Genomic DNA, 27,690 nt, shown 5'->3' with positions numbered 1-27,690 from the left:
AAGAGAATCTGTGGAGAGCAGATGTAACCTTTTCTAGGCTAGGACCCAGTGGCCAGTGGGCAGAAATAATCAGAATTTGTCCGAGTCGGGTGAAGGAGAGCACAGAGCTGATCCAGCCCCGGCAGTCGGGATGTAGGGAGCACCGGTGGGACTGGGAGTGCCGAGCACATTCCCATGGCCGGGAATCCAGCGCTCGGCTCCGCGTCACGTGAATTGCCGGGCACCGCTCCTGCTCCAGGCGTGCTGGAGATGTGAAGACGTCCTTGGGAGATCTCGGATGCTCGGCAGCTCGGATTGGCATAGAGCAATCGGCCGAGGGATCCGCCGGCAATAAAATCCGGGACTGAGGAGCCTTTGGACAGCGGCGGGAGCTCGGGAATCGTCCCCGAGGGACAGGGGGACAGCGGGGCAGGGCGAGCATCCCTCGGCTCCTGCCAGCGGAGCCTCGCCGGCGGCTCAGGCGCCCAGCCCGGCCCGGAGCTGCCCCGGAGCGCTGGATCCAGCGGGATTTAAACCTCGGCGCTCGGGGATCGGCTCGGCCCTGGATTGTTCCACAGCACCGCTCCGCTGCGCGCTGCTTCAGTCGCTCGGACGCTCCTGCTGCGGCGGCCTGAGGGCAGCCCGCGAAGGAAGGGATGGCATGGCACGGGCACGGCCACGGCCACGGCGGCATTCCCGAATTCCCTCCGCGAGGAACGCGCCGAGGCAGCGGATTCACCCCTCCCCTGAGCTACGGCAGGAGCCGGGAGCGGGGCCGGCGCCGGCGCTTGGTGTCCCTGCTGCAGAACCCATCCCTGCTCTGCAGAGGTGCTGGGGACAGGCGGGGGGGACACGGCCGGGGGGACACCTGGGGGGCTTCGGGGGACACACCCTGGTGGCTTTAGGGGGACAGACCCTGTGGAGCTCAGAGCTGCTGCCACGAGGGGACACGGCTCGGGGAGGGGGGACAGACCTGGGTGGCTTTAGGAGGAACAATGATGGCTTTGGCGGGGGACAAACCCTGCTGGGGTTGAGGAGATGCTGGCAGGAGGGGACAGAGCCCTGGGCAGGGGGACTTTGGTGGCTCTGGGAGAGACAAAGCCCCTGGGGGTTGAGGAGCTGCTGTCCAGAAGGGGACACAGCTCTGGGGGGACACACCTTGGTGACTTTGGGGGGGACAAACCCTGCTGGGGGTTGAGGAGATGCTGGCAGGAGGGGACACAGCTCAGGGTGGGGGGACTTTGGTGGCTCTGGGGGCCAAGGAGCTGAGCTGTGACTGCCAGGAGCTCTGTCTCCAGCTCTTCTCAGGTCAAACCCCAGCAATCTCTGCTTCTCTTGCTTTTTCCCCCAAATATATAAAAAATCAGTTCCATCCAGACACCTCCACAAGTTCTGCTTCCAGCAGCACCTTCCATCTTCCCTTCACTGCTGCCCTTCCCAGTGCTGACCTTTGAAGAGTCTTTGGGGCAGAGCTTGCTCAGCTCTGGGACATGTTTGGGAGATGCTTTTGGCCCTCTGCTCCTGCCAGAAGGACAGCCTGGACCAGAGGGACAGGTTGGGATGGTGGTGGAGCCATGCTGGGAATGGAGGGATGAGGCTGGGAAGGGGGCACTCCCTTCACAACCAGCATTAAAATCGGGACCTGGACTCTGATGGTTCTCCCAGCTGGGGATATCCTGGTTCCATCCTCTGAAGGGCTTGGAATCTCGGTGCACTTTGATTTTGCCCCAGGTATTTGCTGTGTGTGCGGCGTGGAGGCAGCTCTGCCTGTTGTTCCAAGAAATATTCCTACATTTTCCAGCCTGAGCACTAAATTGGTGGCTTTCAGCAGTTGCCTAATTATGTGAGACATTTTTTGTACTTAACAAATGGTTCTGATTCCTGCCAGCACTTCAGCCTGGTGTTCCAGGCCCGTGGGTGTCGGGGAACAGAACATATTTCTGTGTCTGTGAATATGATCCCACACGTTGTCTTAAGTGGGAAAATGTTCACAGCCCTTATATGGAGATGGATTTTTTTTCCCCCTCTAAATCCATCAGTGCTTTCTCCTGCAGTACTAACGCAGTTTGATCTTCCTGGTGCTCTCCAGGCTGGATTAGGAACCAGAAATACGCAATGGGCTTTCTTCTCTTCCTGGCAGGAGCGTGGCTCTGCCCTCAAACCATCCAGGAACTGGGCCTGGAAGTGGGGGATGCTCTCCCACCTGCAGAGCTGCCAGGTGAAGGTACCTGGGAGCAGCAGGTGCTGTTTCTCCTGGAATTGTGCCTCCCTCCTATTCCTGCCTGGGAGCTCCCACCCCCAGCCGTGTTGGTGGCATTGCTGCAGCCAGGAATTGCAGGAAAAACTGGGAATTGTAGGAAAAAGCTGGGAATTGTAGGGAAAACCGGGAATTGTGGGAAAAGCTGGGATGTGCCACAGCACAGTGACGGGACCCTGCTCCCCACTGCTGTGCCAGGGGGATTGTGCCGTGTCACACAGGGAAATTCAGGGAACACAGCAGGTCTGGGAGCACTTGGTGGTGTCCTGTGGGAACGCTGGGGAGAGGCTGGGACAGACTCCTGGAACAGAGCCTTGGGAGGAGCTCCTTGGGCTGATGGAGGGGTGGAATTGCCTTCCAACGGATTTTGTCCAGGAATATACGTGGCTGCATGAGGTGTTCCTGCCCAGGAGCATCACTCCCAAATCCCTTGGTGGTGCTTTGTGGTGCTCGTGGAGGAGCAGGAGTGGAGTGAGGCCTCCTCCCTGCTGGTTCCTGGCAAAGCTGAGGGGAAGGGGAGGATGGCCAGGCTGGACTGGCCGTGGTCACTCAGGGTGTGGATGGGACCATGCTCCCAGGGCTGGGCACGGGGGCAGGATCACCCCTGACCTGCTGGGAATGCTCTTCCCAATGCATCCCAGGATCCCACCGGGCACTGCTGGCCAGGACAGCTCGTTGTCCCCAGGTCCTTGTCCAGGGACTCCAGCAGGATGTGCCATTTTGGGAATGAGGTTCTGCATGAGCCTCGAGCACCAGCTCAGTGAATGGCCCTGTATTGTTAGGAATTTTTCTTGGGATCATAGGACAGGGTTTTCTGTGTTTGTTGATCCATGGCTGAAGGTGCTGCAGTGTTTTTCTCAGGATTTTTTTTCGCAGCAACACCACTTCTCAGGATTCCTGCAGAAATACCTGGGAAAGAGGCCACACTGAAAACTGGGAGCAGCATCAGCTTCCCAGCCTGGGCACAGAAAATCCTGAAAACACGGAATTGTGTGCATTTTCCAGGGCTGTCCTTATCTCCACCTGCCAGGAAAAGGCACTCTTTTAATGGGATGTCATTCTCACTCTGCTGGATGAGCATTTCCAGTTGTGATGACAACCATGTAGGAACTTGGACAAGTGGAAGAGGGAGCTCCAGGAGCTGCCAGGCACAGGCCTTTCATCAGAGCTGCTATTCTGGGGGGATTGGTTCAGCATCAGTAGGTGTGAGGCAAAGTGTCAGCCTGGACTGAATCCTTGCCCAAGACATCTTGGGTTTGGAGTGGTGACTTTGGATAAATCTCATCCCCAAGGTCACTCTGTATCCATGGGGAGGGCTGGGAAAATCCACCCACAAAGCAGCTGTCTGATTTGTTTCCTTCTTCAGTTTTTCTTTAATCCAAATGATTTTGGGGGAGATACAAACCAGGGCGGGAGTAAGGAGGCAGGAGAGTGGCATTCCAGGGAATTCTGGAGTCCCCTTCCCTGGAGGTGTTGAGGAAGGGCTGGAGGTGACACTCAGTGCTCTGGGACTGGACACAGCAGGGACTCGGTGACCTTGGAGGGCTCTTTCCCCAGGAATTCTGGGATTCTGTTTCTCGGGATTTGCTGCAATCTCATCCATAGGGTTGGTGAAGGCAGGAGAACCTCATTGGTGTGAGCCCTCAGATTAACCTGGGGTTGGGAAAATGTGAATTCCTGCTGCTGGATTTGATCCTGCCTGGCCACCTGAATGCACCACGCCAGCGAGGGACAGCATCTCCCTGTGGCTCCAGCCAGGAGCACAAAGAGTGCCTGAAACTGCGGGGTGGGAAAAGCTTTTGGTGTTAGGGCGCTTGTTTTCAGCTGTGAGCTGTGATTTCCAGTGGTCATTTGTTTCCCAGGAAATCCTGGGCAGCTCGTCCCCACATCCAAACACGTTTGCTTTTTACTCAGCCTAATTTAATTCCTCTCTGGCCAGCAGATCTGACTCTGAGCTATCCCACAGCTTTTCTTGCTCTCTGGAATGCCCAGAGGGTCAAATCCCATCCTCTGTGTCCTCATAATTTAACTGGAGTCAGGAGAGCTCCACAGAGTGCATTCCTTGGGTCCCAGTGCAGGGCAGGAGGGTGCAGGACCTGTGGGAGCTTTTGAGTGAATCAGCTGCTCTGTTGAGAGACTCATCCATGTTTATCCTAAAAAAGCTTCCCAGATTTCCTCTGGAGCAGCTACAACCCAGCTAATTAAAACAGGGATCAAAACGGGAGTTTGAAAGGGAAGTGAAAATAAAATTAAAAGAAAATAAAGCAAATAAATATTGAAATAGAAATAAAACGCAGAGCGGTGGCTGCTGCCACCATTTAACTGCAGATACAACATGAACACTTCTTCTTAATTAAGGAGTGGAAAAAGCTAATTAGCAAACTGCATCATGGCATTGTTGTGGAGATGAGGGCTTTGTGATTAAAGTTGCTTTGAGGAAGCAGGCCAGGAAAGAAATCCAGGTTTCCTGGAAGATCTGTTATGATTTTGTAATTGATTTCCTGGAGCGGGATTCTTAATTTTATGGGATTTCAGCTGCTCGTGTGTTTGTGATTTATTTGTCAACAAGAGGAGCAAAAGCCAGGTTTGTTTGGAGCAGCTCTGAGAGCCCTGGGACAAGGTTTAGTGGGTGAAGTGCAGTGGATGGAAAGGAACTTGAGCTGTGGTTTATTCTGCACAGGTAAATTGGGAATTTGGGATGGAATTAGAGGAGCTTTGGGGGTTGGAATTAAATGATTTTTCATAGAACCCCAGAATATGCTGAATTGGAAGGGACCCTCAGCATTATTGAGCCCAAATCCTGTCTCTGTGCAGGACATCCCAAGTGGGAATCCCAAAAAGGGGGAAAACACCCCAGAAAATCTGTGGAATCCAACCCACAATCCTGTGACTCTGAACAAAAGTCCTGCAACACATGCAAAAGTTAAAAAACCCTAATTTTAAACAAGTTCAGACAATTCCAGGGCGTGTGGAGAAGCTGGGAAGGAAAGGCACCCTTGGGCTGGGCAGTGTCCATAAGAACCAGGAACGATCCGGATCTGCCCTGCTTTGGAGCAGCCCCTGGCAGGAGCCCACCCCACGCTCCCCTCAGAGTGACCCTGGGCTGAGGTGGGAGAAGTTTGGCGGCCTCGGGGCAGGAGGGGACCTGTCCCCTGCAGGTGCTGTCCCTTTTCCCACTGCTTGGGAAGCAGATTGTTCCCAGCTCTCCGAGCCAGGCTCCCGCTGCTCGCATTTGCAGCCTCATTTCACCTGGGACAGTGCCTGGAGCAGCCCCGTGGGATCCTGGAGCAGCAGAGCTCTATGGATGAGATAATCAGCAGCTCCTGGAAGTGATTAAATAAAGGTGGCATCTCCAGTCAGCGTCCTGGGGTGGTTTTGCCAGGTTTTGATGGATTGTTTGAGTGTTTTCAGGAGACTTTCCATACTGGGAGCAGCAGGCAGAGCATCAAATCCAGGAATCCCAGGGCCTGCTGAAGGTCAGCATTCCCTGTGCCAGGTGCAGGGCTGTGCATCCAGCACCAATATTGCAGTTTTTACGTTCGGGGGTGGGGGTTGTGCTTTTCCCTCCTGTTCCTTCAGTTTGATCGATGCAGTGTTCTATGAAATAAATGGGGGGAGAGGTTGTGCAGAGCACAAGTGTTGGGATTTCTCTGCCATGTGCTCCCTGTCTCCTGTGGAGCCGTGGCCTGACAGTTGCATTGCTTCCTTTGGCCTTTTGCTAGAGCAGCTTTTCATGGAACCCCAGAGTGGTTTGGGTTGGAAGGGACCTTAAAGCTCCTCCCATGCCACCCCTGCCTGGCAGGGACACCTCCATGTCCCACCCTGGCCTGGGACACTGCCAGGGATCCAGGGGCAGCCACAGCTGCTCTGGGCACCCTGTGCCAGTGGGAGACCTTAAAATCCAGATTTTAAACTTAACATCACCAGCAAAGTTCTCCAAAGACTCCTCTGACCATTTGCCCTCAGCTTGGTGGTTCCTGGGAGGGCAAAAATTTGTCATTCTTTAGAAGCACTGAGCTCGTAAAAATCACATTCCTTTAGAGGTTGATGGCAATTAGGAGGGGTAATTAGCCGGGGTTTCCTGGTGGGTTGTGGCAGCACAGGAAGGTGAATGTCCCAGCCTGATTTGAGCTGCATGGAAGGACCCTCAGCACAGCTGAGGCAGAGCTGTCCCCTGCCGTGGGTGGCGGTGGCAGGAGGTGACAGCTGCCACCTTGCCCACGCCGTGCAGCTCCCGTCCCTCCCTCCTGCAGCAGGAGGAGCCTGGAATTTGTGGGAAGCCCTGGAGGCTTTGCCCAGGACTGGTTCAGGGTTTTAAAGGCTGTGTTGGAGCAGCAGCTCAGCAGCTCTCCAGCCTGATCCCAGCTCAATTCCACACCAGCCTAGGTGAATGTATTCCTGCCCTCCCCATCCTTGATCCCAGCTCAATTCCACACCAGCCTAGGCTGGCATTCCTGCCCTCCCCATCCTTGATCCCAGCTCAATTCCACACCAGCCTAGGCTGGCATTCCTGCTCTCCCCATCCTTGATCCCAGCTCAATTCCACACCAGCCTAGGTGAATGTATTCCTGCCCGCCCCATCCTTGATCCCAGCTCAATTCCACACCAGCCTAGGCTGGCATTCCTGCCTGCCCCAGCCTGATCCCAGCTCAATTCCACACCAGCCTAGGCTGGCATTCCTGCCCTCCCCATCCTTGATCCCAGCTCAATTCCACACCAGCCTAGGCTGGCATTCCTGCTCTCCCCATCCTTGATCCCAGCTCAATTCCACACCAGCCTAGGTGAATGCATTCCTGCTGGCCCCAGCCTCAGAGCAGCACTCACCACCATTGCAAAGCTCATCTGAAGCCCTCGCATCAATCAGAGCTTATTTCAAATCTGGGAGTGCAAGCAGTGAATATTTTAGATATTTTAGGAATCGGAGGCTGCGCTTTGGCAGACGGGGATTGGGTTTGGAGTTTGGTGGGGATTGGTTTGGGTATTTTTTGGGGTTTTTTGGTGTTTTTTTGTTTGTTTGTGGGGGTTTTTTGTTTGTTTGTTTTTTGGGTTTTTTGTTTTTTGTTTTTTTTTTTTTTTTTTTTGGTTTTTTTTTTTTTATGTTCATTGGCATGGCCAGGCACTTTCCTTTCATTTTTTTTTTTTTTTTTTTTTATTTTTCCCTTTCCAGTTTGGTCAGAATGACCTTTGTTTGCTGGGAGCTGAACAAGTGTCTGTGCTTGATGGTTGGGTGAGGGTTTTGTTACCCTGCGAAGGGGATGATGCTGCAGGGGGAGGATTAAACCCAAGGCTGGTTATTTTTACTTATCCTGAGACTTTTCACCCTAAAATGGAGCTTGTACTTCCACTCTTAGCCTGGAGAAAAGGAGGAATTTCTCCATGGAAAAGGTGGTCAGGCCCTGGAGCTGCCTGGGGAAGTGGTGGAGTCCCCATTCCTGGAGGGATTTCACAGCACCAATGGAATAAAGGTCCCTGTCCATTCTCCACACTGGATTTGGGATGAGCTCCAGCATTTGGTGATGTAAGAATTCCAACAATTGCAGAAGAAACTCTCAGGCACTCTGACTGTCCCTGAAAGGCTTTGTTCCTTGTGATGGTTTCCAACATCGCTTCCAGTTTCACAGGTTTTAAAAATATCCTTCCCAGTTTTGGTAGGAGGAAGTTTTCCTGCAGGAAAAGCAAAATCGCCATAAAAGGCTTGTTATTAAATCTTACGAGCTCAGTGTTTTTAATTTAACATGTTACATCACAGGAGTGTGAATTCATTAAACTTCCTATTCTTATATGTGGGATCTATTTTAGCTGATGAATCTCTAAGAAAAAGGTTGGAGATGCGTCAGCAGCTCCTGTGGCTCTCTGGGAGGAAAATATGTGGAATTAAAAAGGACTGTATGGAAGCGAAGGGAGCAGTGAGGGTGTCCTTCACGCTGCTGGAGGATGAGGAGGGAGCAGACCCTGATCATAGCCTGGGGCACAGTTTGGAATGCTCTGGTTCCCTTTCCACTCCCTGGGTGTGTTTCATCCTCCGCAGAGCTGGGGTTGATGAGGAGCCCCCAGCCCAGCTGAGTGCTCTGGGGTGGCAGCACCTGGTGGCAGCCAGGCTGGCTGTCCCGTGTCCCTGCCCTGGGGACATGTGTTCTTCTGCCAGCATCTCACATGTCAGGCTCTCTTGCAGCTCTGTTGGGAACAAGTTCACTTTGCAAGACCTGAGCTGTGCAAGATGGGGCTTTGATGGGTTTTATGCCAGTGCAGGAGAACGTTGCTCTGGGGCTGGTGCTTCCAAGTGGGCTCTGGTAAATCCCCTGTCCCCTCCTCTGGGGATGTGGCACTGCTGGGACAGGGCCAGCTCTGGGGGTGCTCTTTGCTTTTTATTCTGTTTTTACTCCATGTGTTGGACCACCCCAAGCAGATATTGCTTCCTGCTGTCCCAAATCCCTCTGCAGCGCAGCATTCCCAAGGGCAGCTGGGGCTCCTCTGGCTTTCCCTGAGGGCTTGAACTTAAATTTAAGCTTTGTTTGGGTTGGGAGGGACCTCAAATCCCACCCGGTGCCAACTCTGCCATGGCAGGGACACCTCCCACTGCCCCAGGCTGCTCCAGCCCCAGTGTCCAGCCTGGCCTTGGGCATTCCAGGGATCCAGGGGCAGCCACAGCTGCTCTGGGAATTCCATCCCAGTCCCACATCACCTGGGGAGGAAGGTGGGAAGGAAGGGAGGAATTCCTTCCCAATATCCCATCCAGCCCTGCCCTCGGGCAGTGGGAAGCCACTCCCTGTGTCCTGTCCCTGATTTTAAATCACTTTATATCACTTTGAAGTCACTTTGGGGTAGAGCTGAAGTGCCCAAAGGCTCGGAGCTGTTCCCTGGATGATCCCTCTCTGGCTGTGGAGATTCCCAGTCAGAATTTGGCTTCTCCCCTAAACCCTTCGTGTGTGCACCCCAAGCTCTTCGGTGCAGTGCCCTGACTGCAGCACCCCGAGCTCCCCGTGCAGCTGGAAATGCATTCCTGGGCTGCCTCATCCCGCTGATCCCAGCAGCAGGAATGCTGAGGCCGCCCTGGCGCTGCAGGGTGAGAGGCACACGTGGACTGGCATTAATTGTATTAAGCTGCTGTAATTCTCCCTAAATGATGTTGTGTGCTGCTGATTCCATTGCACTGTGCAGGATCAGTGTCAGGCTGCCAGGCCTGTGACTATTCCCCTTATCCCATTTTCTCCAGTAATTCCGTGCAGCAGCCGCCTGCTCCCTCCTAATTCCCTTTGCCAAGGAAGAGCAGTTTGTCACAAAAAAAATGTTATTTTAGTTATGGTTTAGTCCTTGTCTCAGAACACAAAGGTTCCAGAGAGTTACAGACACAGTCCCAAAGATTTTTGGAAAAGAAGCACCATGGAAAGCGGGAATCTGAAGGGAACAGTGGCCTGGACTAGTTCTTGCTGAAATAAACCCCCAGAAATTCCCATAAATTCTCATTAATCCAGTGTGAGAACCATAACAGAGGCATCAATATATTCACTGCTCCAATAAGTGATCAGTTAATCTTATTTCTAGCTTTCTTCCCCAGATCCTGGCAGCAATCAGCAGGGCACCCCTTTGGCCCGAGCTCTCCCAGATCCTGTCTGGGAAGCAGGGAAATTCCTGCAAAATGTGGCAGACTGCTCTTACCTGGTGTGCAATCCCAGCCAGGGTGGCTTTTGTGTGCTGGAAACCACTGCAGGCCACCCCCCGCTATTCCAGGGATGATTTAGCACTCCATAAATCAGGACACACACCCACCCAAGCAGTAAAAAAGGGACAATATCTCAAGGTACCGTAGAGAAAAGTAACATTAGTTACAAATGTAGGCAGTCAGTGTCACCCTGTTTGCTTATTTACAAGAGGAATAATTCACCCCAACTCGGCAGTGAGGAGAAGGGAGCTGCCATCTGAGGCTGGGAATTCTTGGCAGTTTAGTTGTCAGGAAAACGCTGCTGGAAAATACAATTTTTTGGACTCAGTAACTGTGGAATAAAGTGACTTTTGGGGCTGATGGTGCACCTTGCACCGGGGGAACTCACACTTCCCCAGCTGCTGCTGGCTCTTCCTTATCTCCCGAGCCAGATCTGCAGAATAAGGAAATCTATTTTAAGAAAGGCAGAGAAATCCCCAGTGCTGCTCAGGGACTCTGGAAAAGTCTCCCTGTGGACGTGGACTGTGCTGAGGTGCTCCTGAGACACCGGGACAGGATTTGCTGCCTTTCCTCAGATGTCTGGGGAAAATCTGAAGGAAAATGATGTAAAGCTGCTGCTCGGGGTTAATTTAATTTGATTTCTCTCTTACACCAGTCACTCCTGGTCAGGAACACCTCTCAGGCAGATGGAGGGGCAGGGCAGAAACCCCTGGGAATTCCAAGCTGTCCCTTCCTGGTCCTCTGGACGGTGCCTCTGGAGGAGCAGGGGTTCGGAGTTTGTTCCACTCCGTGGCCACGGGTGCTTCTGGGGGCATTCGGGTGCTCTGAGAGCCTCGTGGTGCTGAGGGCAGCAGGACATGGCTCAAACCACACAACAGTTTGCTAATTAAGGGCTGTGCTCGGAATGGAACCTGGGGGAAGCTCCAGGGGAAGGGAAATGTGTTCGTTTTACCTTTGCATTTGTAACTGCACAGCTGAGAGCAAGGGGGGCGAGGGAGAGGCTCCAGCTCAGGCTGCACAGGAGAGAAGTGATTTCCACTGAAATCAGGCTGATTGCTGGGATTTCTTGGGGTAAAGGAGGGGGGAGATTCCTCCAGGAAGCAAAGCAAGAGGGAAAAGAAAGGATTATTTATTTATTTATTTATTTATTCCTTTGCCCGAAGAGGAGCCAATCCTGGAGTGAGGGCTGGACCCCTTATTTCCAAATCCTCAGTGGAGATAACTGGATAACTAAAGATAAATATTGTGGTTGAATTCAATGCAAATTTGTCTGGTTTATTTTGATCTTTTTAGGCTTGGGTTCAAGTTTTGCTGTTCAGCTGTGCTTTAATAGACATTATTCCAGCTGACTGTGCAACCTGAGCTTGAGGTGGGATCCTGAGGGATCAGCTCTGTCTGGGATCCTCAGGTGCTGGATTTGTGCTGGGCACTGAGGTGTGAGAGGAGCTGAGAACTGGGAAATCCCTCTTGGATGGCCTCTGGCAGAAGGCCGAGCTGGGGAGGGTTGCAAAAGGCAAACCTTTGACATCTCTGTTTTAAACCATCGAATTCCCAGCTTCCCAGTGCTTCTGAAACTCGCCTTTATTTGCTGTCCTTTCTGCTGTTGTGTTACTGATTTTGAAATATCTGGGGAGTCACAATCCTTTGGATTTTCTTAAGGAAGTCCTGGGGGTTATTTGTTGCACAGGGATTTGAGAGTGATGGCTCTGGGGTAACAGCAGGAGGAAAGGGAATTGCACAGGACTGAAACGGGGAGGTATTGAAGGCCAGGAGTTGTGTCTCCACGAGGAGCTCAGCGGGGAGTGCCACAGCCTCCTTTTCCTGCTGCTCTGTACCCACCTGCTCCTGGCAGGGGAACGGGTGATCCTCACACCTGTAACTCCTGCCTGGGAGTGCTCCCCAGAACCAGGGAATTCCGGAATCACTGGGATGGAAAAGCCCTCTGGGCCCATCCAGCCCCCAAGGCCACCCTGCCCCATGTCCCCAGGTGCCACATCCACAGGGATTTAAATCCCTGCAGGAATGGGGACTCCACCCCTGCCCCGGGCAGCTGTGCCAAGGCCTGCGTGCCCTTTCCATGAGGGAATTCCTCCTGCTGTCCCGCCTGACCCTCCCCTGGCACAGCTTGAGGCTGTTCCCTTCTGTCCCGTCCCTTTTTCCTTGGGAAGGGAGCAGCAGGATCTCCCCAGGTGAGCCCAGAGTGACCAAATCTGTGTTTCAGGATGTGGTGTGGGAGGGAACCCTCTCTCTGGAGAGCCTGGGGAGAAGCAGGATGGCTCCTGTGGGAGCTGGCATTCCCAAAATGCCCAGTGGGAGCTTTGCTGGGTGGGATGCAGGCAGAGCTCTCTCCATGGCCTCAGTGGGAAGGTGGGAGAGCTCCTTCCATGGAATCCTGGTTCTTGGAGTGACTGAGGCCAGCCAGCCCCAGTCTGGTCACCCATCCCTTCCTCCATCTCCATTTCATTCCCTGTCCTTCTTTCCAAACCAGGGACATCCCTCAGACACCCCCTGAGTGTTCTGTGTTGCTGTGGAGGTACAGGACACTCCAAGCTCTGCTGGGAGAGCAGAGCAATTCCACTCTTGGATCCAACCCAAAAATTCCAGTCAGTGCCTTGTGCTGTGCGTAAGGAGAAAGTTGGGAGGTGGGAGTGAAATCCCTTGTGACAGGAACATGTGCACATCCCAACCTTGGAACGTTTCCCGTTCCAGAGAGCTCTGAACCAGTCCTGTAATGGAAACAAACCAGGATTTTAACATTTGACCAGGAGCTCCATCTTTCCTTTCCTGGCTGGGAAAGTGAAAGTTGTGTTGGGTTCTCTTTGTTGGAGAAAATTGGTCAGTGACAAAGAAATCGGGATTTGCCGTGCCTCGGTCTTGTTTGGGATGGAGGGAGAAGGGAGAAGGCGAGGAAGGATTTCCATTATTCCGAGGAAGGAACTCCATTATTCCCTGTGGAGGAGCTAAATGGAGCAGCAGGCAGGAGTAGCCCTGGGCACTGAGTGATGTTTTGCATCACTGACTAAAAATGGGCTTGGCAGGGTTGATACCATTCCAGTCATTCCCTCCAAAATCTGGAGTCCCCCTGGAATTCTCTGCTGGAAGTGCTGGGGATGGACGAGGCCCCTGGGACAGGGTGGGATTGCTGGGCTCTGGGCAGGGCAGGAGTGGCTTCCCTGATCCTTGTGGGTGCCTTCCCACCACCTGTGCTTCTCTGGCTTGTTCCCAAGTGGAATTGACCCCTCTGGAATCCCACTCCTGGAAAAGCTCCTTGGGAGGATCCAGCCTGGATGACAGGCAGCCAGGCCTGACAGGGAGCTGGGGCTGCCACATCCAAAAATCAAATCCCTCCTGGTATCGCTGAATCAAATCCCTCCTGGTATCCCTAAATCAAATCCCTCCTCATATCCCTAAAATCAAATCCCTCCTCATATCCCTAAAATCAAATCCCTCCTGGTGTCCCTAAAATAAAATCCCTCCTGGTATCCCTAAAATAAATCCCTCCTGGTGTCTCTAAAATCAAATCTCTCCTGATATCCCTAAAATCAAATCTCTCCTGGTGTCCCTAAAATCAAATCCCTCCTGGTATCCCTCAGATCCAGCCTCTCCTGGTGTCCCTAAATCAAATCCCTCCTGGTATCCCTAAATCAAATCTCTCCTGGTATCCCTCAGATCCAGCCTCTCCTGGTATCCCTAAAATCAAATCCCTCCTGGTGTCCATAAATCAAATCCCTCCTCATATCCCTAAAATCAAATCCCTCCTGGTGTCCCTAAAATCAAATCTCTCCTGGTATCCCTCAGATCCAGCCTCTCCTGGTGTCCCTAAATCAAATCCCTCCTGGTATCCCTAAATCAAATCCCTCCTGGTATCCCTAAATCAAATCCCTCCTGGTATCCCTAAAATCAAATCCCTCCTGGTATCCCTAAAATCAAATCCCTCCTGGTGTCCATAAATCAAATCCCTCCTCATATCCCTAAAATCAAATCCCTCCTGGTATCCCTAAAATCAAATCCCTCCTGGTATCCCTAAAATCAAATCCTTCCTGGTGTCCATAAATCAAATCCCTCCTGGTATCCCTAAAATCAAATCCCTCCTGGTATCCCTAAATCAAATCCCTCCTGGTCTCCCTCAGATCCAGCTCTCCCGGTGCCTGGGGGCCCTGCCATCCATTTTTAATGGAATTTAAACGGATGACAGGGAAAGTGCATCTGGAATTGGCCTCGTGTTTCTCACATGGAAATATCCCTGGGTGCTGTAACAACCATAGGATGGTGAATTTATATCCCAGAAAATTCCCAGCATTTCTGTTGGTGCAAATCAGTAAAATGGAAGGAGATGGGGGAAAAAAATCCAGCATTTTTGAGGACAAATTTCTTTCCCTGCATTTTGTAGGATATAAATCTCCTTTGTGACAAGAGAGCTGTTACCACCAGGGGCTAAAACCCACCAAATAAAGCAGTTAAAAGGTTCATTCTGCTCCTAAAAAACAGCTCCTATCATTCCCATTACTGTCATTCTGAGTTAAGTATGGAGGATGCACAGGAAACAAATTCCAGACTTTTAAAATAACATTTTTACTATGAAAATGAATATAAAATTATCAAATTTATATTTTAAAATATATTTATTTAAAATATATCCCTCTCTTAATTCTGATGGGACTCGGTTACATAAAATATTTTCCCAATGTTTCTTTAGTTAAAAGGTGAATTAAAAAAAATATTTATAAATCAGTAACTATAATTATGTAATGGGCATTTATATAAATATAAACAGACATTTATAAATGCCTCATGTACAAGTAGATAAATACATACATTTATTAATACAAATACGGACATATAAATACATAAATACCCAAACCAGACAGAAATTTAAATATGTAAACAAGCAAATATAGCTTAATATACCAAACCCAGGGCTATTTCCATATGCAAACACAGAAGCATAAATAAATACAGAAAATATAAATAGAGATATTTCAATTTGGAAACAAACAATTATAAATGCAGGTGTTTGGCTTAGGTTTTGTAGTCTGCTTTCTTTTTAAGCACTTCCCAATTTCTGGGCAGGAGCATCCCGGGTCCCAGGCTCTGGGACATCGATGGCATTCCAAAGGGATCTGTTCTGTGGGATTGCCTCTGGGGCACTTGGTGTGAAGAAGGTGAAAAGTTCTCCGGCTCCCACTGGAAGTGTGGAAGGAGTGGAACTGGGGGGTATTTAAGGTCCTTCCCAATCCAAAGCAGTCTGGGATTCGGGGATCCCTTTTCTTGGGGAATTTAGAGAGAGGAGGGAGGCACTGGGAAGGGAATGAGGAATGTTGGGGGTGTCAGACCCTGCAGCCCCTGCTGCTGAGGGGAGCTTGAAGGGAGGATCCACAAGGAAAATGTTCAACCTGAACAAAAGAAAGTGGAATCATCACGGGATCCTGGGATGGTTTGGGCTGGGAGGGCCCTCAGAGCCCACCCAGTGCCACCCTGCCCTGGCAGGGACACCTCCCACTGTCCCAGGTGCTCCCAGCCTCATCCAGCCTGGCCCTGGGCACTGCCAGGGATCCAGGAGCAGCCACAGCTGCTCTGGGAATTCCATCCCAGCCCCTGCCCACCCTCCCAGGCGAGGTGAGGTGAGGTGAGGTGAGGTGCTATTCCTTCCCAATATCCCATCACGCCCTGCCCTCTGGCAGTGGGAAGCCATTCCCTGTGTCCTGTCACTGGGGCAAACGAAAATCCCTGTTCTCTGGCTCTTTCTCGGAATCCAGGTGGGTGTGAGGGTGAATCCGCTCACTCCACGTGAGGGGAGCCTGTCACTCCTGGAGAGTCCCAGGGGAGCTGTCCCGGAGGGTCCCCACGGTCCCACATTCCCAGCTCCGTGTCCTGTGCCGGGCTGTGGGAATGGCTCCAGCCCTGCAAAGTGGGCAATGCACGAGTCCTTTCCTGTGGAAATCACGGGAACCAGGCAGGAAAGCAGCCTGGCTCCAAATGCCACATGCATACACAAAACAGGCAATGAATATGCATGTATTCATATGGGCTGCCGTTCCAGCAGCAGGAGAGGAGCTGGGCACTGGGGGTATCCTGGATGTTGGATGAAGGGCTTCCCTTGGGGTAACAGCTGGAGCTGGGCCGGGGGGGTTAGGTTGGATTTTGGGACAGGTTCTTCTCCCAGAGGGTGCTGGCACTGCCCAGATCCCCAGGGAACGGGCACGGCCCCGAGGCTGCCAGAGCTCCAGGAGGGTTTGGATGCTGCCAGGGATGCCCAGGGTGGGATTTTGGGACTGTCCTGTGCAGGGCCAGGATCTACACTCCAAGATCCCTGTGGGTCCCTCGCAAGCCAGGATGTTCCAAGATTCTGTGATCTGTGCATGCCAGGAATGGGACTCAGCGTCCCAGGAGCCCCAGGTGCAGCTCCAAAGCCCAATTCCCATCTCCAGGAGCTCTCCTGGATGGCTTCGTTGGCCCAGGGAAGGGGTTGGGGGCAGGAATTGTTGGACTGGGAGTGGTGACCCCATGATGGATCACCTGTGTCAGGGAGAATCTGTGCTCTGCAGAGGGGATGGGATGGGATGGGATGGGATGGGATGGGATGGGATGGGATGGGATGGGATGGGATGAGCAGGAGCAGTTCCAGGGGGAGCCGCATCCACGTCTGCAGGGAGAAGTGCCCAGGAATGAGCTGGGGGAGCAGGGATTCCTCATTCCTGCTGGACTGCAGGATGGGAGCAGCCCTGGGATAATGAATGGAGCTGGAGCAGGGGGGGCTCTTCCTTGCTTTCTAAGAAGAAATTAAAAAAAAAAAAAAATTAACAAGAGAGGAGAAAAAAGACCAAAGGAATTTCTAGGAATGGCTCCAGGTCTGTGTTCCCTCTCCTTCAGAGAGATGGGGTTTCCCACAGACAAGTGAACTTCCAGGTTTTTAATGAGGTCACTGAACACAGAATAACCCCTGAGAGGGTCTGGGGGTGAAAACAGGGAGCAGCCTCATGTGCTGATCCACCGGTGTGAAATATCCTGTGAAACAGCTGGGATGTGGATGTGCAGTGATTTGGGATTCCTTCCCAAAGCACTGAGCACAGCTGAGTTCATTCTTGGCTTTCTAAGGAGCACAAAAGGTAAAACCACGGCTGAAGTCTTGTCGCAGCGGCAGAATTCCCTGAGAATTCCTCTGTGCCTCTTTGCTGCAGCCAGTCCAGCAGCAGGCAGAATTCCTGTCCCATCCCTGGCAGTGCCCAAGGCCAGGCTGGAGCAGCCTGGGACAGAGGAAGGTGCCCCTGCCCATGGCAGGGGTGGCACTGGAGGGGTTTTGGGGTCCCCCCCCAACCCAACCATTCCGTAATTCCAGCATCCTCTGACAGAAAACTCCAAACAGGAAAATCCTTTCTTAAAATTCCTTTTAGGGGAGACACCATGATGTAATTAAAGCGCTTAGAGTATAATTGCATTTACACATTGAAAACGTGGCATTAAAGGGATTTTAATTGGGATGTAGCCAGTGCATCTCCCAGGAGCAGAGATCCTGGTTTTCCCTGGCTGCAGGCAGGGGAATTCTGCCTTCCTTTCTGCGAGCAGAGGCCTGGTGCACCTCAGTGAGGATCCAGAGGGAGGCCCTGCTGTTATTTAAGGTTGTCTGTGCTCTTTCCCCAGTTTTTAGCAGCTTGGTAGCTCCTGAATGGACACCCAGGGACTGATTTCCAAACTGGGCTTTAACCTCCATCCATAAAAGGCACGTTTAGTTCTCCTGAAAGACATTTTTAGGTGGAAGCTGGGTAATTAGGAATTTAATCACCCCGCCTCCAGTGAGAAGAATGGGTTTTTTTGCACAGAAAAAAAAATCAAAGTTTAAAGGTTTTATTCCAGAGAGCAATTTGAAAGATTGATAGCCTGAAATGACTTGTTTGCCTTAGAAATAACTGGATGGGAAATGCATTGGAAGTCACTTAGGTATCCAGCAGGGAAGGCAGGAAATGCAGGAATGACATTGTTTCACCCCAAAACACAAACCCCTGTCTGACATTTGACAGGCCCAGCTCACTCAGCGCTGGTTTTAAACCTTCAGAATTCTTTCAGGTGTTGGAGCCAGCACTGAGATTCCAGTGCCTTGCTGGGGTTAAGAGCATGGAATTGTTTAGGTTGGAAAAGCCCTCTCAGATCATCGAGTTCACCATTCCTCCAGCACTGCCCATGGCCCCAGGTGCCCTAAATTCTGCACATTCCCCCCAGGTTTTGAGTGTTCCTGCGGGAAATGAAGTGGGGTTTTGCTTTTCCAGTGGGCTGTGCTTGTTTCAGTAGGAGATCCACGCTATTACAGAGAGTTTAGTGCCCCTTATTCCAGAGGGCAGATGTCCCAAAGCTGGTTTCCCAGAATGGGAGGCAGGATGGGGAAAAGGACAAGGGCACTGCTGGGAGCAAAACGGTGCAGGAAGAAGGAATGGGAATATTCCACAGGGGATGTGTGGCAGTCAGGTCCTCACCTGGGACTGGGGAGCTGCAGTTCCTGGGGCACAAATGAAAATCCAGGCTGTTCTCCAGGAACGCTTGGGCAGTTTTATGGATCATTAGGATAATGTGGAGTGGCCATTTGCTGTGTAGGTGTGAGCTCCTGGCAGATCCTTAGGGCTCAGCATGGGAATTTAGTCAGTAATATCCCTTTCCTTGATGTTATTTGTTCCCAAAAGGTGATTTTATCCCGAGGTTTTTGGGTCAGGCTGTTCCGTGCTGGAGCCATCCATGGGCACCGGGCTGTCCTTGGATTTCTCCCTGCACTCCAGCTCTGGAGGAGAAAGGATTTGCAAAGTGTAAGACATCCAACAAGTGGGGGGAAAGAGATTCCCTATTATTAGGGATGAGTTATGTAAGGAATCCTTGGTTACGAAAGAACGGGACCCTGCCACATTTAGTGATGTGCTGCAATCCCTGGTGCTCTCCAGCACTCTCCCCATCTGTGCTGCTCACTCCATCCATGCTTCTGCAGCAGAAAACATTCCCTGAGTGCTTTGGGAATCACCAGGAATGTGCAGCCTGGAAGTGATCCCTGCCCTGCGCCAAGCCTGCCCTGTGCTTATCCCAAAAAAGCTGCCAGTCAGGGGTAGGAATTAAAAAGTTCGTTCTGGAAAGGAAATGTTTTGCCTTTGGCCCTTTGGAACATCTTTTCCAGCAAAATCCATGTTCCATGTAAGGCCTGGAGGGTGACATTCCACGTTACAGGCTGGATGTGCCTGCAGGTGTTTGGTGTCCTGAGGAGGAGAAAAGCTGTCCTTAGGATGCCTTGGAATGGTGCCCTCCAAACAGGCATTTGGGATATCCAGGGGATGGATTTCACCTCAGTAACTGTGGCCTCAAGGAGCTTTTAAGTGGAAGTCAGTGAAGTCCTTATGGGTTAATTAGGTGCTGGGTAAGAAGGATAAAAAAAAAAAAAAAAAGGAATAAATATTCCTTAGGCCATGTTCAGGTTTATTTATAGCCAAGAATGGCCAGAACTCGGGATTTTATGTTTAAATATAGCTGGTGGCTGCAGCAAGAGCTCCTCATCATTTATCCCACCTTTAGTGGACAAATTGATTGTCCTGTTTGTTTGGTTTATTCCTTTCCTCATAAAAACTCCAGGAAAAGCTGGAACTGCTCTGCTGCTCCCCCAGAACTGGGGGTCACTCGTGTGAGGCTGAATTCCTGCTGCTGCATCTGTTCCCTTCTGCTTTACTGACACAGCAGCAGCAATATCCAGAATTAATCAGGCTGAATAATTTCCAGGATATCAACACACTTTTAATTGTTTATAAATGGGCTGCATGAAGCGTTTGATTGATTTTTTTTTTTCCCTAGGCTTGGTTCTGGGTTATTTGTTTTGTTGTTGATTTGTGTTGGGGTTTTTTGAAGTTTGGAGTTTTTGCCGCTGAAGACCAAGGGAAAAATCACCTTTTGTTTTCAGGTGCTGTCAGAGGAGTTTTGAACATTCTGGGACCTGGTGCAGGACAGGGAGATGCGGCTGTGAATAGTTCTGGCGTTAAATTGTTCCTCTTTCCACATTTATGAGGGAGAATTCTGAACTGTGTCATGCACAGATCTTTTGTATCCTTGGTGGACTTTATTTCTTGTTCAGTTCGATTTTCAGAGCGCTGTGGGCTCGTGTCAAAGTGATCATTAAAGCCTGGGTCACATTGTGCTCATAAAAATGGGTAAAACCGGGGTTGGGAGGGCAGCTTATTTCGGGCGCTTCTCACCTGCGAAGTGCTGGTTTCCCAGCGATTCTCCAGCCCCTCTGGAAGCTGTTTTGTAGGACATCGAGGAGCACAATGTGTGCGCTCACCACTCACAATGCGAGTGGGCCGAGCAGCCCAGCCCCGAGCTCCCGGGCTGGTTTTCAAACGCTTTCAAATATTATTGTCCCCGGCCCTATAAATATTATTTAAAAGCCTTTCTGAGAGCGCTTTTGCCCAGGGGCTGCTGCACAAAGCTCCAGTGTTCTGGAGAATAATGCAGACAGGGCTTTTAGATAGCGCTGCTTTCCCTGCTGGCTTTCTTCTCCAGTGCTGAATAAAACCATTGCTGCCATGTGCTTTTTGTGTGCCTCCTCTGAGACACGGCCTTGTCCTGGGTCCTGTCTGACCGGGGCTCCGGGTGACTGGTGCTGCCTGCCTCGGGCAGCTGCCAAGAGCTGAGGTTCAATCCTGCAAAGCAACAAATGAACAGGAGCCGTTGTTGGGCGCGCTCAGCCCGGGGAGATTTCTGCCTTTTTCTCTCAGACCCATCTGCATTTTCAGGGTGGCAGCTGGCCACGCTGTTCGTGGCACTGTCTGGTTCCCACATCCCTGCTTTTCCTCTTGTGCTTGCGGCTACTCCTGGCAGTATCCCCTGCCTTTCTCTGGGGAAGGTGCTGAAGCCACAGCCTGAACATCCTCCTTGGAGGAGAGATTTGGTTGCCTGGAAACTACAGCTGAGCCAACTGGAATTTCTGTTCCAAAGGAAATTCTGGGGGTTCTTTCTTATTTTCCTTCTTTTAGGCTGGAACAAAGGCTGCAGAATTCCTTCCAAACTGCCCTAGAAGTGCTCAGCGGAGGCATTTCAGTGCTGTCTGATGCAGATGCTGGATGTAGAGGCTGGTGGAGGATACAGAACATTTGCATGAGGAAGGGTTTTGGTGTTCTGTCCTAGAAAGGTTAAAATGGATTCTCTGGAGCTGATTGAAAACTTTGACACCTCCTACTTGGGAACCAAAACTCTCAGAGGAAAATATTTGTATGGCAAGTTGTATTTTTGGCAAAATATTCTCCTCACTTAAGAACTCCATGGCTGGGAAATTTTAGGGGATTCAAGTTGTTTCTCCACGCCCAGCTTTGGGTTTTCTGTTCATCCTGAAGCCAGTCCTGTGATTTTTTACAATCCTAGCCTGCTTTATTTCCAGCTGAGGGGCACTGCCTGTTTCTTCCCTGGGTTTTAATGTGTGAAATTTGGGACATTCTCTGTCAGCTGGAGAGGACAGGAGGAAAAGTGTTGGAGCAGCAGTGGCCGGGAGGGCTCCTCCTGTCCCTCCCTTCCCGTGGGTGCTGGGGGGATCTCGGAGGGGATCTGGGGACACTGGGAGGTGCAGGGCTGTGGCAGGAGCTGCCAGGACTGTCACCTCACGGGGACACTGTGATCTGCTGTGGCACGGAGCAGATTTCCCGGCTGGCTCCGGGAACAGGGCAGGGATGGGAACTGGGTCAGGGCAGCAGGAATCAGCTCCACTCCCACAGGATGGACCCGAGGCAAAGGAAATCTGCTTTTCTGTCCTGAGCCCCCTGAGCTGCTTCTCCTACCTGCTCCCAGTCGGAGGGGAGGGATGGAGGCTGGTGCTTGGCATTTCTTTGACATTGTGCTAGAGCTAATAATTTGTGGTGAAGGGTAGAGAGAGAGTTCCTAAAAATAAATTACTGGAGAACTTCTCCTAAGATGCACACTGACTCCTTCCCCCTCTCCCTCTGGCATTTTGTTCCACCCTAATTCGTGGCATTGACAAATTTGGGGGTGGCAGGGTTTTATTGCTGTATTTCAGTATCAGCAACAAAAGGAAATCAATTACGTCTATCTTTGGTCTCAGATGCTCAAGGGGCAATGGCTTCCGCCTGCCAGAGGTGGGATACTGAGAGGGAATTCCTGGCTGTGGGGGTGGGGAGGGGCTGGAATAGAATTCCCAGAGAAGCTGAGGCTGCCCCTGGATCCCATGGCAGGGGTGGCACTGGAGGGGCTTTAAGGTCCCTTCCAACCCAAACCAGCCTGGGATGCTGGGATGGGATTCTATGGAATCTTTGCTGTAAGACTTCCCTGTTGTGTTCATGAACTCACCTGCTGGCAAGTAAATTCTTATTTATTATTATGAACCTTTCCTGAAGGCCATGACTGGGTCGGCTCAGGGACAGCACAAAGCTCCCATTTTTGAAGACACAGTGTAGCCCTTCTTTTTTTGTCAATTTTAGGTTCTTTTCCTTTGCTGCCTGCATTTTCAAGGGAACTGCTCAGGCTGGGCCTGTGCTCAGGGTAGAAAGTGCAAATGAAAAGCTCCCAGCTCCAGCACTGCTGCAGTGACTTCATTCAGAGCAGCCTTTTCAAAGCAGGTGCTGACCTACTTGCTTTAAATTGGGCCCTTTTTAACTGTACTTAATTAAAATTTATTCCTTTTTTAACGCACGCCATGAAAGCCCTTTGTGCATCCCAAGAGTCACTACCTAGAAATGGGAGCTCCGGGAATGGTGTCCCGGGAGCCATTCCACTTTTCCCCTAATAAATTGTCCTATCCTGGGACTCTGAGCTGCTCAGTCTGTGTGCATGGAAGCCTTCGTGATCCTGGAGGGAGCTCAGCAGCACTCACTGGGTTTTCACTCCCCACAAAAAGCAGGGAAGCGCCGGGAATGGTCGGGATGAATTCCCTGACAGCTCAGCGCCTGGAGAGCGCGGAATTCCCAGCGCTTTCAGGGCTTCCCCATTCCCTGGGAAACAAATGTCACTCTGGGTTATGTCAGAGCGGATCTGCCGCGGCAAATTATTGCAGATTTGCACTTGACAGCAGGGTCTGACCCCCAACAATTGTAATTTAATAGCTCATTTATCCCGAGGCAGCTCTGGCGATGAGAGGGAAATCCCTGGGTCTCCAAGGTCACACGTGGCCTGGATCAGCCTGGAATTGTTAATGAAACCTCGCCTTCATTGAAGGGTTCCCATCTCCAAAAGGAAGCTTTTGTGATGTTTATTGGGCAATAAATCTGCTGGAAAAGGTCGGATTGCAGTTAATTAAAATGCAAGCAAACAATGAGCAGGATCTGCATCTGTCACCGGGTTTGTTTTGGGGTTGTTATTGTGGCATTTGGGAAGGGAGCAGATGAGTTTGTTTGTTCCAAAGCCAATTAGGAAGGGACAAAATGATCAGTCAGCAGCAGGTACCGGTGTGGGAATAACCTTTCCAGAGCCTGTGGTGCTGGGAAGGAACACTTTTCCTTGGAAATAAAATCTGTATGCTGGGGGAAGTTGTATCAGTCAAAACCTGAGGGGTTTTTGGAGCTTTTTTGAACTTTGTTTTGCAAGGTTTTCTGTTTTCTTAATCACTGAATGGGTTGGGTTGAGAGGGACCTTAAAGCCCATCCAGTTCCTCTCCCCTACACCTCCCACTGTCCCAGGCTGCTCCAAACCTGGCCTTGGGCACTGCCAGGGATCCAGGGGCAGCCACAGCTGCTCTGGGAATTCCAGCCCAGGGCCTCAAACCCTCACAAGGAGGGATTCCTTCCCAAAATGCCACCTATCCCTGCCCTCTGGCAGCAGCAGGAGCACAGGGCCTCACCTCCTGCTCTGCTCCCTTCCACGGCTCCACCTCTCAGGGAAGATCCTGCCTTGGCTTCCAGCTCCTTTATTCTAGATATTGTGGGGACACAAAAGAAAATCCTCCTGGAACAAGGAGGATTTGTCACCCCAGAAATTCATGTGCAGGTGATGAAGGTTACCCAAGCAGCCAGGGCTGCTTAGAAATGCTCATCCCTGTTTCTGGAGAGTGCCCCATGATTTCAGCTCCTTGCCTTTGGATCAACAAGCACAAAATCCAGGAATAAAAGCATTTCCAGCATAGAGAAGTGACCTAATGAACCCCATCTTTACTGTCTCAGAATTTTCAGGGCTTGGGACTTCCTGAGCAGCACCTCCCATTCTGTTTTAAAGGGAGTAGAACTGCACAAAAAATACTTTAAAAATTCCTGAACTTGTCAAAATTTGAGGTTGGACAGCAAATGAAGATATCTCATTGGGAAATGCCAGAATTGAGTTTCATTTCTTTTTCTGTGAAATAGATTGATTTCTGCTCTAATTAGCCCATTACTTGTCACTAGAAGGTCCCAATAACATCTGAGAATATTTGACATGACATATGGATGGCATTGATCTCAAAATCAAAATATTGTCTTTATTTCATTTCCTTTCTAAGCAGCACAAATTGTTACATCTTTTTCTGGTCAGAATTCCTCCTGTTTTGTTCTAATGAAACATCTTGACAGTTTGAATCAGAAAATATGGGATGGCTTGGGAGTAAAAGGGAGGAAGAGCTGTTTTCATTAGTGTAAAAAATGTTATCACGGTCTCACACATGGGTGTTAAAAACATCTGCTCCTCTAATTAGTTCACTGAGTATTTCATTTTTCTACATGGATTGGAAGGCTCAGACACGTCGTGCTGGGCTCCCTTACAGCTGAAACAACAGAAAATCAACCCAGGCCTAGACAACGGCTCTGTTCTGATACTGCTCTCAAAACACTGAAATTCTGCTTTGAAACAGCAGTTCTGGGTTCATGGCCTCAAACAAAGCCTTGAAAGCGTTAAAGCAAAAAGGGTTTGAGCAGGGATGGCTCCAGTGTTCTGTGTGGTGACTTTCACAACACTTAATGGCATCTGAGGGGCTAATTAGTGCTTAATTTGGGCTTGGTTTTGTGTGCAGTGTTTGGGGAACACGGATACATCCACATCACTGTTTCATGTAAAGTACAGCAGGTTTCATTGGTGGGATATTGGTTCAGAGTCGATCATGGGAAGTTTTACTTCCCTTTTTTTCCTTCCTAGGGAATGCCCAATTGCCTGTGACCCAAACTGGAGCCTGCTGGGATGGGGGCTTTGGGTTGATCCATCTCTTCTTTCACTCTGGCTTTGTGTGACTTCTCACTTCTGTGCCTTTAGGGATGGCAGGGAGTCCGCATCCCTTGAGGCTGGAAACTCACATGGGACGTGTGGGAAATTCACATAAAAACACTGGAAATTCACATGGAATATGTAGGAAATTACTCACATAGAACATTGGGAAATTCACATGGAGCATGTGGGAAATTCACATAAAAACATTGGAAATTCACATGGAATATGTAGGAAATTACTCACATGGAACATTGGGAAATTCACATGGAACATGAGGGAAATTCACATAAAACATTGGAAATTCACATGGAATATGTAGGAAATTATTCACATGGAACATTGGGAAATTCACATGGAACATGAGGGAAATTCACATAAAATGTTGGAAATTCACACAGAACATGTGGGAAATTATTCACATGGAACATGAGAGAAATTCACATAAAACATTGGAAATTCACGTGGAATATGTAGGGAATTATTCACATGGAACATGTGGGAAATTCACATGGAGCACGTGGAAAATTCACACGGAATATGCAGGAAATTCACCTACAACAGGTTTCACAGGCAGCAGAAGTCCCGGAGGTGTAGATTTGCCAGGCAGTTGATGTTGGCTCCCGTGGCCACTGGGGTCACCTGGAGCAGGTTGGCCAGTCCCGTGTCCAGCGGGGTGTGGGTTTCTCCGTGGCTGGAGTCCCCGTGGTCTCCTGGGATAACCTGTGCCAGGGCTCCGTTAGAGCCACCCCAAAGGAGTGTTTTCCCAGGCTCGGGTGGAATTCCAGCCGTGCTGTGCCAGTGCTGGCCCTCCCTGGGCTCGTTCCAGGCCTGTGCCGTACTGGGAGCCTGGAACTGGGCCCAGCTCTCCAAGGTTTCACCTCCCTGGCACATGGAAAAGCTGGGAGCTACCAATTATACAAATTAGGGCAGCAAACCAATTAAAACTGGCTAAATACGGGCTGGGGGGGGGGATGGTTTGGAATACTGGCGCTTGGCTGCTGCACGTTAATGTGGAAGTGGACTTTTAGGAGGATATGGTACTGCTGCAAGGAGATGTTTCCATGCCAAACTCCAGCCCTGCTTTCATCGGAGTGCTCAGAGCTGGGATTTTGGGTGTGACTCATCTTTAGTCACAGCAGAGCCTGACATTCCCATTTGGAAAGGGCAAAATCTGCACTCCAAGGAGGAGTTGGGCTGGTTTGGATTTTGTACTGGAATGTTTCAGCACTGGAGGAGAAGGAGGGAATATTCTGTTTGCCTCCCCTCTGATCTCTGATACAATCCCGGTCTCATGAAGTCCTGGGTTGTGCCAGGCTGCCATGTTTTTTCTAGGATTAAAAGCCAGGCCAGACTATTTTATAGGCACATCAACATCCCTTGAAAAGCGTTGGAGCAACTTGGTGTGCCAAAGCAAGGAATCTGTGGGATACAGCTGGGCTGCTGCCCATGGGCATAAACCAGGAAAAATACTTGGTGCCCTTTGTGAAAACACAAGGGGAATTGTGGAATCATGGGATGGAAGGGACCTTAGAGCCCATCCAGCTACACCTCTGCTGTGGGCAGGGACACCTTCCACTCCAAACCCTGTCCAAGCTGGCCTTAAGGGCATTTTTGTGCCTCACTGCAGCCCTTACAGAGCTCCCAGGTTTTGGCTTTGTCTCTAAACTGATGGCTCTTCTTAAGAAATATTCCCTAAAAGCAAAGAATTAAGTCAGGAAAATGTCACGAAAAAAGCTTGTTCTAAACCAGGAGGAACTTCTTTCTCTGGCAGACTGACATCTCCTATAATCATCTTCTAAATCCAGAAGACAGGTTCTTTGTCATCTAAATAATCGCTTTTTTGCTCTCATGGGAAGTGACAAAGTGAAATCCTCCCCTCAGAATTCCGTCTGTTCCAAGTGGATGCTCACACACCTCGCAGCCCTGCTTCAGCAGCTCCCATCTCATCTCAGGCATTGCCAGACTTCAGCTTCTCTCTCTCTCAGTGTTTATTTGTATTTTCGACTCAGTGCAAGTCCCCAGAAATTAAAATTTAATAGTCCTGGCTCAGCACTGGCAGTTCTAATTCCACCACCGAGAGCTTCCATGGGTTAAATTCCATCCCAGCTCTGCTCTGTGGAGCTGAGGGGTGCTGAAGGGCCAGGCTGGATGGAGTTTGGAGCACCCTGGGATGGTGGAAGGTGTCCCTGCCCCTGGCAGGAGGTGTGACGGGATGAGCTGAGGATCCCTTCCACCCCAAAGCACTCCCTGATTCCAGGAGAGCTGTTGGGTTCCTTTGCCAGGCACAAGGTTCCCTTCCACGGGGACAAACACGGGTTGAACCGCTGGGGGCGAGGAGCTGGACTGGGATTCCATCCCCAGGCTCTGTTCCCCACTCCCACTGGAGCATTTCCCTGCATCCCCACAGACACACAGCTGGCACGGGGTAGCTCCTGCGCGTGGCTGTGGCATTGCTCTCCTCTTGTCTCTGCCCAAAGCCTTTCCGCTCCTCTGTATTCCCAGCAAGCTGCCAGCTTGTCCGGTGTAAATAATTCAGGAAGCTCTGTTCACACCTCCCAAAGAGCTGAGGGGTCAGGCGGGAGCTGCTGAGCGTTCTTCCTACTGGGAATAAACCCAGCAGAGTGTGCCTGGGATATCTTGTCCCTACCGGCCCCTTGGGCTGTGC

The 27,690-nt window shown here is 50.8% G+C and overlaps 1 protein-coding gene and 1 long non-coding RNA gene across 10 annotated transcripts in view; both read left to right on the top strand.

Moving 5' to 3' along the window:
* LRRC7 (leucine rich repeat containing 7) overlaps positions 1-27,690 on the top strand; it is a 107,391-nt gene that overhangs the window by 3,294 nt on the left and 76,407 nt on the right. For 6 of the 9 annotated variants that reach the window (XM_068198985.1, XM_068198981.1, XM_068198980.1 and 3 more), the window contains exon 1: positions 582-807. The exons of 1 other annotated variant lie outside the window; for it this stretch is intronic. In XM_068198985.1, coding sequence (XP_068055086.1) covers positions 636-807 — 172 coding nt within the window. In that variant the 5' untranslated portion in view covers positions 582-635. Of the gene's footprint in view, positions 1-577; positions 808-27,690 lie in introns of those variants that run through there. 2 more of the 9 variants (XM_068198990.1, XM_068198984.1) reach the window with 2 other exon arrangements.
* On the top strand, positions 15,570-21,342 carry LOC137478864 (uncharacterized). The gene is made up of 2 exons (XR_011001855.1): positions 15,570-15,652; positions 19,816-21,342. It is a non-coding gene; the product is annotated as an uncharacterized lncRNA (long non-coding RNA).

This window comes from Anomalospiza imberbis, chromosome 9 (assembly GCF_031753505.1).
Source record: "Anomalospiza imberbis isolate Cuckoo-Finch-1a 21T00152 chromosome 9, ASM3175350v1, whole genome shotgun sequence".
NCBI lineage: Eukaryota > Metazoa > Chordata > Aves > Passeriformes > Viduidae > Anomalospiza > Anomalospiza imberbis.
This window is presented reverse-complemented; position numbering and strand designations above follow the sequence as displayed.